We start from the raw sequence: 14,749 nt of genomic DNA on the forward strand, positions 1-14,749 counted from the left end.
TACGTGGTAGAATCCACTTCCAGATCTGGTTGTCTTTAAATCTGTGAATGGATTGGCTCCATCTTATCTCTCTTTAACAAAAGAATCCAAGTGGAGCCCTCAGGTCTGCAGATAAGCAGCTTCTGACCAGAACTAGACGTAAAAACAGAGGTGAGCTTTATCGATGGCTGCAGCCAAACTCTGGAACAGTCGCCCTTCACATCAGGTCGTCACCAACACTGGACATTTTTAAAAGCCGGTTGGAAACACATTTGTACTCTGTAGCTTTCAATCCTGACCAGTCTTTATAGTCATTACTGTGTATGTTTCCTATTTTCTCTCTACTCTGTGCAGCACTTTGGCTCAAGCTGTTTTTAAATGTGCTGATAAATAAATGTAGATTTCTTTGAATAAAACAGTGGAGCCGAGCTTTGAGCTCAGTGTGTAACAGTGTGTGTGTGAGAGCCATGTAATGTCCATGTGTGCATGCTGACTGTGCTGCTCTGACCCCCCTCCTCCTTTCAGGGTGGAGCCTGCTGGAGTCCGATGGTTGAGACCAGGTCTGAGGAAGTGTAAGTGTGTTTTTAATGGGATTCATGAAAACAAAGCAGCACACATTCAACCATCTTCATCATGTCAGGAGTCATCATCAAAGTGTCAATCAATGAACAGATGATGGATCAATAACTGCAGCTGGATTGTGTTTGTTCTCTCCATCAGATTCCTGTCAACTCACAATCGACACAAACACAGTGAACACAAAGCTCCAACTGTCTGACAACAACAGGAAGGTGACACATGTGAAGGAGGTTCAGTCATATCCTGATCATCCAGACAGATTTGATTACTGGAAACAGCTGCTGTGTAGAAATGGTCTGACTGGTCGCTGTTACTGGGAGGTCGAGTGGAGCGGAAGCGTTCATATATCAGTGAGTTACAGAAGCATCAGAAGGAAAGGAGGCAGTAAAGACTGTGTGTTTGGATGGAATGATCATTCCTGGAGTCTGTGGTGCTCTGATGATGGTCCTCAGTCTGTCTGGCACAATAACAGAGAAACACCCATCTCCTCCTCCTCCTCCTCCTCCTCCTCCTCCTCCTCTGTCTCTAACAGAGCAGCAGTGTATGTGGACTGTCCTGCTGGCACTCTGTCCTTCTACAGAGTCTCCTCTGACACTCTGATCCACCTCCACACCTTCAACACCACATTCACTCAAACTCTTTATCCTGGGTTTAGGTTTCTCTGGACTCCTGGTTCCTCAGTGTCCCTGTGCTGAGTGGAGTGTAAAGAGTGTCTCCTGTTACAGAAACACTCTGACTGTTGAACAGATAGTTCAGTCTGTACATGTCTGTCTCTTTCACTCACAAACACGTTTTCAGATTCATGGATTCAATCAGTTGATGTTTGAAACTCTTCTAAATGATTCCTTGTAAACTTCTTCAGTCACAAACAAACAGGAAGTGATGTCACATGTGTTCCTGTCCACACAGCAGAATGAGTCTATTGCTGACAGTGATGTACAAACAGAGTGAGCATTTCTGAGGCCCAAAATAAACTGAGTAGTTCACTGAATGAACAATGGACTGTGAGCTCAGTTCCTTCATCATTAGTATGGATTATATATGTATATGTATTATATTAGTATCATATATATCAGGTGCTGCTGCTTTCAGTCATTGTGCAAATGTGCTGTTTGTAAGCTTGTAAAGCTGCAGTCAGCTGAGACTGAAGAAGTCACCTGATCAGTGAGCAAACGTTTCTGAAAACGTCCAGATGAACAGAATCAACCTTTTGGGATCAGCCAGCAATGCAGCATCATTGTTGTTCAGCTTCAGAGGTTTGCAGGAATGAACTGATGACCAGAAACAGCTGCAAAGTCCAAGAAAATACCAGCTGGAGTTCAGCTGCATTTGAAGAAGTCAAAGAAAAGTAAGGATGGCAAAGGGCGACGTTTTCTTCCAAAGAACTGCAAACATGGTCGACGCCTCATTAGAAGAATCATCTGGACATTTGTGAGGAACTCTAACCAAGAAAGCAACGTCACACAGATCCAACAGACAGTTTCCATGACTGCAAGTGTTGAGTGGAAAAATGCTACATTGCATTATTGCATCCTCTCACCACAGGAGGCGCTGTTGGCACCACTGATTGCTGATCAGCTGTTCTCTGATGATCTGATTGATACTGTGAATAACGGGACTCACTGAACTCTGTGACACAGTGAAGATTACAGAGTTTAACTTCAACATCTGACTGACGTCACACAGACAGAAGGATGAACCAGTGAGGCACAGAACACAGTTACTGGAGATACTGGATCAGCTCCATGTGAACCTCTGATGGAGAAGCTGCTGAGCCAGAGAAACATCAGGACATGACAGCAGCTGCACTTATCTAACAACATGTAGCAGAGCTGATCTATGTTAGAGGATCTATCACAGCAGCTGAAGCCAAAGTCCAACACTGGATACCAGCTGAGCCTGTGCTGAGTGTAGTGTTACAGGAAAAGGGCAGAAACACTGGTAGCTCCCAGTGATGCTGACTGGGGCACAGAGCTGAATGATGCAGCATCAGGACACTGTTTCAGTCTGACTGACAGAGAAACCTGTAGCTGTATCTACATGTGAGGCAGAGGCCACACAAGCAGCTTTCTATGTTTCACAGTGACTGAGATCTTCAGTGGGGGTGGACATGCTCCTGTACAGACCTCTGAGGAGAACCAAGGTGCAGTCAAAGAGTCCAGTCTGTCCTCACAGATGTGAACATGTGCTTTCATCAGGTCTGCTGTCAGCTAGCAGGCTCACATCAGAATCACTGTTCCTGAAAAACACAGTCTGTGTGACATCATCAGTCAGCTGATGGTCCCAGATCTGAATGGTTTCTGTCTCTACTGAGGAAGTCAGAGAATATCACTGAGGTGTGGATCAGGTCTGAGTGAGCTGTGGAGGGACAGCTTTAAACCGTCCACAGGTCTCACGTCCTGCTCAGTCTGGTAGCAGACTAATCAATATTAATCGATATTAAAACAATGAAAGGCCTGAACTACTTCAGTTGTGTGTAATGAATCTAAAATATATGAAAGTCTAATGTTTATCAGTACATTACAGGAAATAATGAACTTTATCACAATATGGTCATTTCTTGAGACGGACCTGTATTTTTGTCAGAAGACATATCCTGATATTTCTTCTCCTGTGTGTTAATAAACTCATCGTTTGATTGATCTTCTGGGGCCTCCGTGGTTTGTTTCACTGCTCTACATTGATTGATTTCGCGACACTAGGGTGTCCTACATTTAGCTTGTTGATTAGCTACAATCACAGCATTATAGTGGCCACTGACAAAACTCCTTTCTTGACACAATAAAATCATGAAATCATAAATGTTTTCCTCCGAGGTAGAAACATTTCAAGGTGTTATAACAAGGAACTTGGTGATTATACCCAGAAAGGCAAAAGGTGTTTCAAATGCTCTCCAGCTTCTTGGTGAGGGAACATGCATTCTCCAAAACCATGTGAATATCCCACCTCTGTCAAACCATCCATCCATCTTCTTCCGCTTTATCCTTGGCCGGGTCGCGGGGACAACAATCCAAAGTTTTCCGTTACTCTCATTGAGTAAGAGTAACGGAATACATTACGAAATATGTATGTAATCTGTAATCTGTAGTGGAATACATTTTAAAAGTAACCTTCCCAACACTGTCTATGGAGAGCTTTGTGGTTGTAAGTGGTGCTGTGCCATACCAGGTGGTGATGCATTCAGTGAGGATGCTCTCAGTAGCACAGCAGTAGTACAACACAACAGTCTGTGTACAGACACACACTGACCTTTCAAATGAGTCAATGTATAGTCAATGTAAGTGGATCCCAGTTTGAAGCTCATTGAAACCTATAAGAACATGTTCCAAACCAACTTTATCCAACAGGAAGCAGCATCAGGGAAACAGGAAACATCCAAACATGTTTCCTGTAAGAACTGCACAAAGGAAGGAAACACAATCCTACACACGAGCACTTTAAAATGGACATTTAGCTTTTCAAACATCAGCTGCAATAACAACACTGAGCCCATTCTGATCAGACTGAAAGATTTATAGAGATTTATCCATGTGCTGGAAAAGGATTTGATATCAACATAGATGCAGATTAGCAGGAGCATTTTCTTCATATTGATGTAGAGTTCAGTACCAGGAATATGTAGAATTAACATCTGTGTGCATGACGAGTCATGAAAATTCAAACTTTCAAAGGACATCAGAGTTGGCGTCTCTATCTGTGACTGTCCCAGAGGAACCTGCCTGAGGATTATTACAGATCTGTCTATCTAGAAAGACTTGCATTGATTCACAGTGTACAATTCTTTCTGATCTGTTAACATCTTCCTCCAAATCCTGTTTCTGCTGCATCAGAAGGGCTCAAACCTCCTGCTGTTTCTACTGGACCATAGATTCTACTTTATGATGATCTTCAAAGATAAAAACGAGAGTTTATTTGTGAACTCTGTGAAATGCGTCTGATGTTTAGTTTGAACCAATCCTGTGTCAGCTGCAGCCACATCATTGCATACAAATGGCTGTGTTCCTGTTTAGACCTGCTGGCTGTCAGTGGGCTTCTTTCCATTTCAGACTGCCGGTGGTCGGCTGTGATCTAAACTCAACATGGCTCCTGTGTTAGAAGAGCCTCTGGTTTTAAATTTGCACATTTAATAGTTTCTTTCCAACACTGTGGAGCTACCAGCCCAGCATATGTAGCCCACAGATGTTCTACTAGTCAGGCCTCACCTTAACCCACTGATGCTGATCACACAGACCCACTAATAGAACTGTTTCATCAGGTTTATGCAGCGTCACCATTAATGTCACATTTAACCAGACCACATTTACATTACAAGCCCACTACAACCATCATCAACATTTAAATTACATTATACCTCCTCACTGATTTAAAGTATTTTAACCTGATTCATTTTTCCACCTTAACGGTTCATTCCTCAAACAGGATATTTGACCCTCAAAAAATGTACCAGCAAATAATTTTGCAATAACAAATTTCTCAACTTTTCCAAGTGGAATCAAACAAGTGTGTTTAACAGTGAAACCAGAGTGGAAGCTGCTCATATAAAGTCCAGCCCAGGCTAAAGTAAGCTGAGTAGACCAGCATTGTCAAAGTGTCGGCTCTCTGAACACGGTGCAAGATCGCCATCTGCAGGACAAAGCTAGTTTTCCTCAAGATGACGTCATCGTCATCGTCCCTTCACCCCACCAATAAGGAATATAATTTTTCTCACATGTCCATTACTCTCGTCTGGATTATTTTCTGGTCAGCAGCTCACTGCTGAACGACATTTCAGACACTGAGATTCACCCTATAGCTGTCAGCGATCATGCTCCTGTATCTTTAACACTAATGCACAAGAATAATACTACGCCAAGAAAAAACTGGAGATTTAATATATCACTACTTAAAGATGAAGACTTTATTAAATATTTTAAAAAAGAGTGGACTTCATATTTGGACTATAATGACACTCCCGAAACATCAGCTTCTGTTCTATGGGAAGCAGGGAAAGCTGTGATGAGAGGTAAAATAATCAATATCACTTCCTATTGCAAAATGGGAAGCGGATTTATCAGTTAACTTAGACCTAAACTTCTGGTCTCAGATTTGCTTAAAAACCTTTCATCTAATTAAAAATCCCAGTCTGCAATTAATACAATACAAAATACTACATAGAGTGCACTATACAGGTCATCGGATGTTCAAGATGGGCTTTACATCTTCCAACAACTGCTCACACTGTCAAAACAATACACCAGACAATTACATCCACGCTCTTTGGTTCTGTCCACCAGTGCAGAAGTTTTGGCGCGAGATATGTGAAGACTTATCAAAGTGTCTGAAATGTAACATTCCAACTTCCCCCTTAGTGTGTTTGTTGGGCAGCTTAGATAATGTCACTTCAGAAAAGAATATCGCCCATATGGTTTTCACTGCCCTATGCATAGCCAAGAAAACAGTCCTCATGAACTGGAAAAATAAAAATAATCTTAATTCTAACCAATATAGAAATTATCTATTAGATTACATTAGTCTTGATACAGCCTCTGCCACCACATCAGATCAATTGCTCTGGGCTCCTTTGATCAGCTCCATCACCTAGTGGGGGTGGGGGGTCATAGTTTGGTCCCGCCTTCACTGTTGTGATTGGTGTGGGGGTAGGGACAGGCTTAGGGCGTCGGGGGGTTCCCCGGAGGCATCTTCCTTGGGGGGCTCAACCCGGGGTAGCGGTCATGGCCTATTAAGGGCTCTGTTGGCTCTCAGGTGACTGTTTCCTCGCGGCTGCGTGCAGCGGGGCTAGGGGAGGGTCTGTGCTGACGGACGTGGGTTACTGACCTGGTAGCCTGTCTGCCCCTGGGTGGGTCCGGGATGGGCATGAGGTTCTGGGGGCGCTCCGTCTCTGGGCTGGGGCCCTGGCCGGGCCTCGGGGCCTTGGGTCCTGGTTGGTGTGTTGCTGGGGTTGTGGGCGGGTGGGTGCATGGGGGCCCAGCCCTGGCGCAAGGTGCCGCCGGTGCGTCGAGCCACCTGGGGGGCTCTTCAACTGGTGGGGGAGATTGTCACATCTTGCAGGAGCTTTCCTCTCCTCAGGAGCTCTCTCTGCAGGAGGGGGAGATACAGGAGAGGTGGAGGAAGATCTCAGCCTGGGCGTCTATTGTCTCATGTAGTCTGGAAGATGAGTGGATGGTGGGGTGGGTGCAGTTTTCTCTGTGGTGGGGTTGGGTGGACTGTCCCGGGCTCTGTGGGGCCGGGAGGCGCTGCTGCACTGGGCCCCGGTCTGGATGGGCCTGGGCCCCCTTTCCCTGGTGGGTCGCGGAGTATGGGGGTGCCTACTGGGGTCAGCGGGGGAGCTGGCCCCAGGGAGGGGTCACTTGCGCCTCCCTTCCTTCCCTCCCCATCCCCAGCTGCCTCCCTCTTCCCACTCCACCACAACCACCCACACATGCAGGGCCTTGGAGTAGGGGTATGTCACCAGGGTGCAGAGGAGGCTACCCCCCCCCGTCCCCTTCTGGCTGCCTCTGTCTCAATTTTATCCCACAACTTAGACATTCACATTACTCACACTCTCATTACACATACATATAGGATCTTGGGGGTGGGCACGATACACGGAATCCAGGTTACCATCAGGGTGTACACCTCACCCCTGGCATCGTTGCCCACCTCTCAATTTTAAATACACGTAGACATTGAGGGCTAGCAGGAGGGACTATGCGCTTACCTGCTGCTCTCTGGCAGGTAGCTCCATGCCCTCCTGGGTTTTAATTGCACCTTAGAACACACATGCATCAACATTACAATGAGCGGGTGGAGGGAGGTTTGGAGTCTTCTCTCACCCCCGTTCTCTGCGGCCTGCTGGAGCGGGGGGGCTAGGAGGAGTTAGCCATCCGACTGCGGTCTGGGGTGTGGGGCCTCCCTGCTGCTGCGGAGTCGGGGTGGTCTGCCTCTCCCCACCGCAGGGAAAAGGGTAACACCACCTGGGTCTGGGTGCAGTTCCCCCCTCCAGGGGCAGGGGTACCTAGACCCAGTTTGTAGCGTACGCTTGGGGAGTGTGATTGTGTATACAGCGTCTCTTTATGTCTGTCTCCACGTTGGTTGAGTGTGGAGTGAGTGCATATGAGAGCATGAGGGTGGGAATGGATGTTTGTGTCTGTGTGTGCCTGTATGTCTGTGTCTATATGTCAGGTTGGGTGTCAGACACCACCTCTCTGGGGACATCTCGGGCCTTCCAAGGTTTGGAGGCCTATCTCCACCCACCACCACTTCCCCTGCCAGTGGCGGACTCCCTCAGACATCGGTGCGTTGGTGGTTCTTTGTATCTGGGGGTGGGCGTCCGGGTGCACACCGGCTCACTCCTTGGCGGCCGCTTATCGGGGCCTGGATCCTGGGGCTCGCTCGGGCCACTTCGGAGGTGGGGTGCCCCCGGCCTCTCGGCCTGGGGCTCGGTCACTCAGGCACGGCTGGCTGCCGGCGGAGCTCACGGGCGCGTCACTGCAACTCCCCCTGGCTTCTGCTCCGCGGCTGCTGAGTGAGCCCTCATCTGGGACTCTCCTCAGCTCTTTCTGGGACAGTGGCGCAGCTGCCCCTCTGTTGGTCTTCCTTGGTCTCTTGTGTTCTGGGGGCCTCTGGATGTCTGGAGTTTTGATCTCCTCCACACCTGCTTCACGCCCTGGAGGACGGGGCTGTGGCCCCCCCACACCCTCTAGCAGATTATTACATGAAGGAACCTTTTAAAAAACAAAAAACAAGCACGTCCATGCTCACAGGTGTACACACGGGTGATCACACCCACAAACTACACCCTTTTTGGCTCCTACCTCAAAGCACACTGTGTTCTGTTGATCTTATGTGCTGCACAATAATGTTTAATATTTAGTATTTACTGTCATATTCCCATAGATCATTGTGATGTTGTTTATTCTACTACTCTTGTTCTCTTCTGCTTGCTTTCTTTTTTCTTTCTCAACAGGTGATCCAGGTGATCCATAGATGCATTTTCTTTTTCTGCCCATTCTGTTGTTTTTTGCCCTTCTCCCCCGTCCCTCTTCTCAGCTGTTTCTCTTTCCCTCTTTCTTTCTCCCCTTCTTTCCTCCAGTCAAGTCTGTCCCGTATTCAGTAAGTGAAAATAAAATAAACAATAAAAGGTGAATCAAATGGACCATTACGGCAAGGCTGGGATGGTCAGTTTGGTAAAGTAAATCCGTTGGGCATCTTTCTTTGCCTTTAGACAATAATTCTGATGCAAAAGAGCCAAACGGGACAGGCAAAAAAAAAAAAGAAAAGATGACATCATCGTACAGCAAACCGTGCAGATCAGGTGACATGGCTGTCTGAGAGGCGGAGTTAAACTGTGGCAGGTAAGCATGTGGAGGAGGAGCAACAACATGACGCTGGAACATCATCACTGCATTATCCAGTTTCCTCTCTGACTGGATGCTGTGAACAAGAACAGCTGTGGAAGCAGGGTCCTGAGTGTCATCTATGGATGAATGCAGGTCAGTGTGTTGCTGGTGGAGGTGATGAGTCACAGTGTCCATCTCACAGTGGAGTCACAGCTTTTCTTCAGCTGCTCTGCTCTTCAAATGCTTCCAGCTGAGAGACGACACACACTTAATATGGTTATAACCTTTATTTACTATTATTATTATTATTATTATTATTAGTAGTAGTAGTAGTAGTAGTGTCAGTATATATTATATATTAAAAATATAAAGATTATCTGAATTTGTATGATTTTATGTGACCCATTAGAATTAGCATTTAATGCATATCTCATTCACGTATCTTAAAGTGTTGTAAGAGTATAATTCTGAATATTCTTCTGTTTCTATCAGTCTGATATCAGGTAGATCTATAATAAATGTTAGAAACCAGTTCTTCACTCTGATGTGAATCATGATCAGATCTCATTGAAAATGTATTTTCCTGTTGTGTTTAAGAGCAGATTGATCAGAGCACCATGTTTATCTGCACTATGTTGTTTTAATTGCTATAAATAAATCAAATCAAATCAAATCACTTTTATTGTCACATCACATGTGCAGGCACACTGGCACAGCACATGCGAGTGAAATTCTTGTGTGCGAGCCCCACAAGCAAGAGAGATGTGCAAACACAACAACACAAACGAGCAAAATACAAGAATGGCCAACCTGAAACTAATAAATATATGTACAATATATAATAGTGTATGCATTTCTGGATGTGTATACTAAATATTTTCCTACGTGTGTGTGTGTGTGTGTGTGTGTGTACACATTTTTACAAATTAAATAGTAAAAAATAATAAATAAAATATAAAAATATACAGAGTTGAATATGTGCAAAACAGTGGCATTACTGTACAGTATGGAGTGCATAGTGTTGCAGTTCCAGTAGTGAAGCTGAGGTGTCTATGACGTGTTCAGCAGTCTGATGGCCTGGTGGAAGAAGCTGTCTCTCAGTCTGCTGGTACAGGACCGGATGCTGCAGAACCTCCTTCCTGATGGAAGCAGTCTGAACAGTTTATGGCTGGGGTGACTGGAGTCCTTGATGATCCTCCCCGCTTTCCTCAGGCAGCGCTTCCTGTAGATGTCTTGGAGGGAGGGAAGCTCACCTCCAATTATCCGTTCAGAGCACCGCACTACTCGCTGGAGAGCTTTGCAGTTGTAGGCGGTGCTGTTGCCATACCAGGTGGTGATGCATCCAGTGAGGATGCTCTCAATGGCACAGTGATAGAAGGTCCTGAGGATGCGGGGGCTCATGCCGAATCTTTTCAGTCTCCTGAGAAAGAAGAGGCGCTGCTGCGCCTTCTTCACTGTTTTGTTTGTGTGTACTGACCACGTAAGATCCTCAGCCAGATGTACTCCAAGGAACCATATCTGTTATTAACCTCTGTTATTAACCACTGTAGTGTCGTCCGCAAACTTCACAATGATGTTGGAGTTGTTAGTGGCTGTGCAGTCGTAGGTGTAGAGTGAGTACAGGAGAGGGCTCAGTACACACCCCTGTGGAGCACCAGTGTTCAGTGTGATGGGGGATGAGGTGATGCTGCCCAGTCTGACCACTTGGCATCTGTCAGACAGGAAGCTAAGGATCCAGCTGCAGAGGGAGCTGCTCAGTCCTAGATCCTGCAGTTTCCTGTCCAGCTTCGAGGGAACGATGGTATTGATGTAATCTACAAACAGCATTCTCACATACGTGTCTGGCATTTAACATTGTTGTGATGCAGCACTTCACTTCATAATATAGACTTTACTGCTTTGATTGTGTTTTTATTTTCAGCTTTTTGTTAGGAATCATTTCTGAAATAAATATATAAATATACGTTAACAGGCTGTTTGTTGCTGCTGTTCTGTCAGTGACTCCACAGAGCCAGCTGACCTTAGCTTAACGACTGTTAGCCATCTCTATGTGAGAGCAAGAAGTTTGAATGAAAACAGTAAAGTGTGTGTGTTAATTCTCTGGTCTCTGCACTTTAAAAAAGTTTCTTAAATGGAAGAAAGAGAAACAGATTTTACACGTGAACCAAAGACAGAGTTTATGAACGCTGGACTTTAATGTTTAAACCGAAAGAATCAAACTCTGCCTTTAGAATACAATTAGGATGAACTTTAATCCTGGTCTCATTCTGGTGTGTAAAACACAATGATTGACAGATCACTGTTAGTACATCTCAGAGAGAGTTTCTGTCTCAGCAGAGTAATAGATTACACATCTACAGTATCTGATCAGCTGCTGTGGAAAGTCAGTTTTGAGTCTTTTTAGACACAGAGATAAAATATTTTTGATCAAATGCTGATAAATAAATAGAGATTTTAGAATATTTGTCTTTTTTTCAGCTGAGAATCTGATTAAAACTAAGTAATAACTAATCTTTATACTTTTTAAACTCAGCAAACATGAAACTAACGGATGTTTTGATCATTTGCATTTTTTATATGATGTGTAAATGATTAAAGGCAAAGTGTTTTGTTCCTCTGCGGTTTGCTCTGTGGCCTTACAGTAACATGTTTACTTCAGTAGCTCCAGTTTCTCCAGCCAGCAAATACATGTCACACTAAGGGAATGCTTCATGCACCAATGACATCATCACGCAGCCACACCCATTTATACCAAAGGAGGCACCAGTAAGGTTTTATGGAATGATTAACCTAAACTGATGAAATGATGAAGTAAGCTGAGTAGACCAGCATTGTCAAAGTGTCGGCTCTCTGAACACGGTGCAAGATCGCCATCTGCAGGACAAAGCTAGTTTTCCTCAAGATGACATCATCGTCATCGTCCCTTCACCCCACCAATAAGGAATATAATTTTTCTCACATGTCCATTACTCTCGTCTGGATTATTTTCTGGTCAGCAGCTCACTGCTGAACGACATTTCAGACACTGAGATTCACCCTATAGCTGTCAGCGATCATGCTCCTGTATCTTTAACACTAATGCACAAGAATAATACTACGCCAAGAAAAAACTGGAGATTTAATATATCACTACTTAAAGATGAAGACTTTATTAAATATTTTAAAAAAGAGTGGACTTCATATTTGGACTATAATGACACTCCCGAAACATCAGCTTCTGTTCTGTGGGAAGCAGGGAAAGCTGTGATGAGAGGTAAAATAATCAATATCACTTCCTATTGCAAAACGGGAAGCGGATTTATCAGTTAACTTAGACCTAAACTTCTGGTCTCAGATTTGCTTAAAAACCTTTCATCTAATTAAAAATCCCAGTCTGCAATTAATACAATACAAAATACTACATAGAGTGCACTATACAGGTCATCGGATGTTCAAGATGGGCTTTACATCTTCCAACAACTGCTCACACTGTCAAAGCAATACACCAGACAATTACATCCACGCTCTTTGGTTCTGTCCACCAGTGCAGAAGTTTTGGCGCGAGATATGTGAAGACTTATCAAAGTGTCTGAAATGTAACATTCCAACTTCCCCCTTAGTGTGTTTGTTGGGCAGCTTAGATAATGTCACTTCAGAAAAGAATATCGCCCATATGGTTTTCACTGCCCTATGCATAGCCAAGAAAACAGTCCTCATGAACTGGAAAAATAAAAATAATCTTAATTCTAACCAATATAGAAATTATCTATTAGATTACATTAGTCTTGATAGAGCCTCTGCCACCACATCAGATCAATTGCTCTGGGCTCCTTTGATCAGCTCCATCACCTAGTGGGGGTGGGGGGTCATAGTTTGGTCCCGCCTTCACTGTTGTGATTGGTGTGGGGGTAGGGACAGGCCTAGGGCGTCGGGGGGTTCCCCGGAGGCATCTTCCTTGGGGGGCTCAACCCGGGGTAGCGGTCATGGCCTATTAAGGGCTCTGTTGGCTCTCAGGTGACTGTTTCCTCGTGGCTGCGTGCAGCGGGGCTAGGGGAGGGTCTGTGCTGACGGACGTGGGTTACTGACCTGGTAGCCTGTCTGCCCCTGGGTGGGTCCGGGATGGGCGTGAGGTTCTGGGGGCGCTCCGTCTCTGGGCTGGGGCCCTGGCCGGGCCTCGGGGCCTTGGGTCCTGGTTGGTGTGTTGCTGGGGTTGTGGGCGGGTGGGTGCATGGGGGCCCAGCCCTGGCGCAAGGTGCCGCCGGTGCGTCGAGCCACCTGGGGGGCTCTTCAACCGGTGGGGGAGATTGTCACATCTTGCAGGAGCTTTCCTCTCCTCAGGAGCTCTCTCTGCAGGAGGGGGAGATACAGGAGAGGTGGAGGAAGATCTCAGCCTGGGCGTCTATTGTCTCATGTAGTCTGGAAGATGAGTGGATGGTGGGGTGGGTGCAGTTTTCTCTGTGGTGGGGTTGGGTGGACTGTCCCGGGCTCTGTGGGGCCGGGAGGCGCTGCTGCACTGGGCCCCGGTCTGGATGGGCCTGGGCCCCCTTTCCCTGGTGGGTCGCGGAGTATGGGGGTGCCTACTGGGGTCAGCGGGGGAGCTGGCCCCAGGGAGGGGTCACTTGCGCCTCCCTTCCTTCCCTCCCCATCCCCAGCTGCCTCCCTCTTCCCGCTCCACCACAACCACCCACACATGCAGGGCCTTGGAGTAGGGGTATGTCACCAGGGTGCAGAGGAGGCTACCCCCCCCCCCCCCCCCCCTGTCCCCTTCTGGCTGCCTCTGCCTCAATTTTATCCCACAACTTAGACATTCACATTACTCACACTCTCATTACACATACATATAGGATCTTGGGGGTGGGCACAATACACGGAGTCCAAGTTACCATCAGGGTGTATACCTCACCCCTGGCATCGTTGCCCACCTCTCAATTTTAAATACACGTAGACATTGAGGGCTAGCAGGAGGGACTATGCGCTTACCTGCTGCTCTCTGGCAGGTAGCTCCATGCCCTCCTGGGTTTTAATTGCACCTCAGAACACACATGCATCAACACTACTATGAGCGGGTGGAGGGAGGTTTGGAGTCTTCTCTCACCCCCGTTCTCTGCGGCCTGCTGGAGCGGGGGGGCTAGGAGGAGTTGGCCGTCCGACTGGGGTCTGGGGTGTGGGGCCTCCCTGCTGCTGCGGAGTCGGGGCGGTCTGCCTCTCCCCACCGCAGGGAAAAGGGAAACACCACCTGGGTCTGGGTGCAGTTCCCCCCTCCAGGGGCAGGGGTACCTAGACCCAGTTCGTAGAGTACGCTTGGGGAGTGTGATTGTGTATACAGCGTCTCTTTATGTCTGTCTCCACGTTGGTTGAGTGTGGAGTGAGTGCATATGAGAGCATGAGGGTGGGAATGGATGTTTGTGTCTATGTGTGCCTGTATGTCTGTGTCTATATGTCAGGTTGGGTGTCAGACACCACCTCTCTGGGGACACCTCAGGCCCTCCAAGGTTTGGAGGCCTATCTCCACCCACCACCACTTCCCCTGCCAGTGGCGGACTCCCTCAGACATCGGTGCGTTGGTGGTTCTTTGTATCTGGGGGTGGGCTCCACAGTGTAAATGATTAAAGGCAAAGTGTTTTGTTCCTCTGCGGTTTGCTCTGTGGCCTTACAGCAACATGTTTACTTCAGTAGCTCCAGTTTCTCCAGCCAGCAAATACATGTCACACTAAGGGAATGCTTCATGCACCAATGACATCATCACGCAGCCACACCCATTTATACCAAAGGAGGCACCAGTAAGGTTTTATGGAATGATTAACCTAAACTGATGAAATGATGAAAATAGAACCGAAATGTCAGATTTTGAGCCACCATATTATACCATGTGGGAAGCATCTGATTGGACGTGG

At 46.6% G+C, this 14,749-nt stretch overlaps 1 protein-coding gene across 5 annotated transcripts in view; it reads left to right on the forward strand.

The window, feature by feature from the left end:
* LOC146577939 (protein NLRC3-like) overlaps positions 1-3,200 on the forward strand; it is a 37,023-nt gene extending 33,823 nt beyond the window's left edge. For all 5 annotated transcript variants that reach the window (XM_085268450.1, XM_085268453.1, XM_085268451.1 and 2 more), the window contains 2 exons: positions 505-551; positions 700-3,200. In XM_085268450.1, the coding sequence (XP_085124576.1) occupies positions 505-551; positions 700-1,253 (601 nt within the window). In that variant the 3' untranslated portion in view covers positions 1,254-3,200. The remainder of the gene's footprint in view (positions 1-504; positions 552-699) is intronic.
* Positions 3,201-14,749: the final 11,549 nt, after the last annotated feature.

The sequence above is a fragment of the Mchenga conophoros genome, linkage group LG3 (assembly GCF_057382185.1).
Source record: "Mchenga conophoros isolate Kocher_MC1m ecotype Shallow Benthic linkage group LG3, M_conophoros_male_GT1.1, whole genome shotgun sequence".
Taxonomy (NCBI): Eukaryota; Metazoa; Chordata; class Actinopteri; order Cichliformes; family Cichlidae; genus Mchenga; species Mchenga conophoros.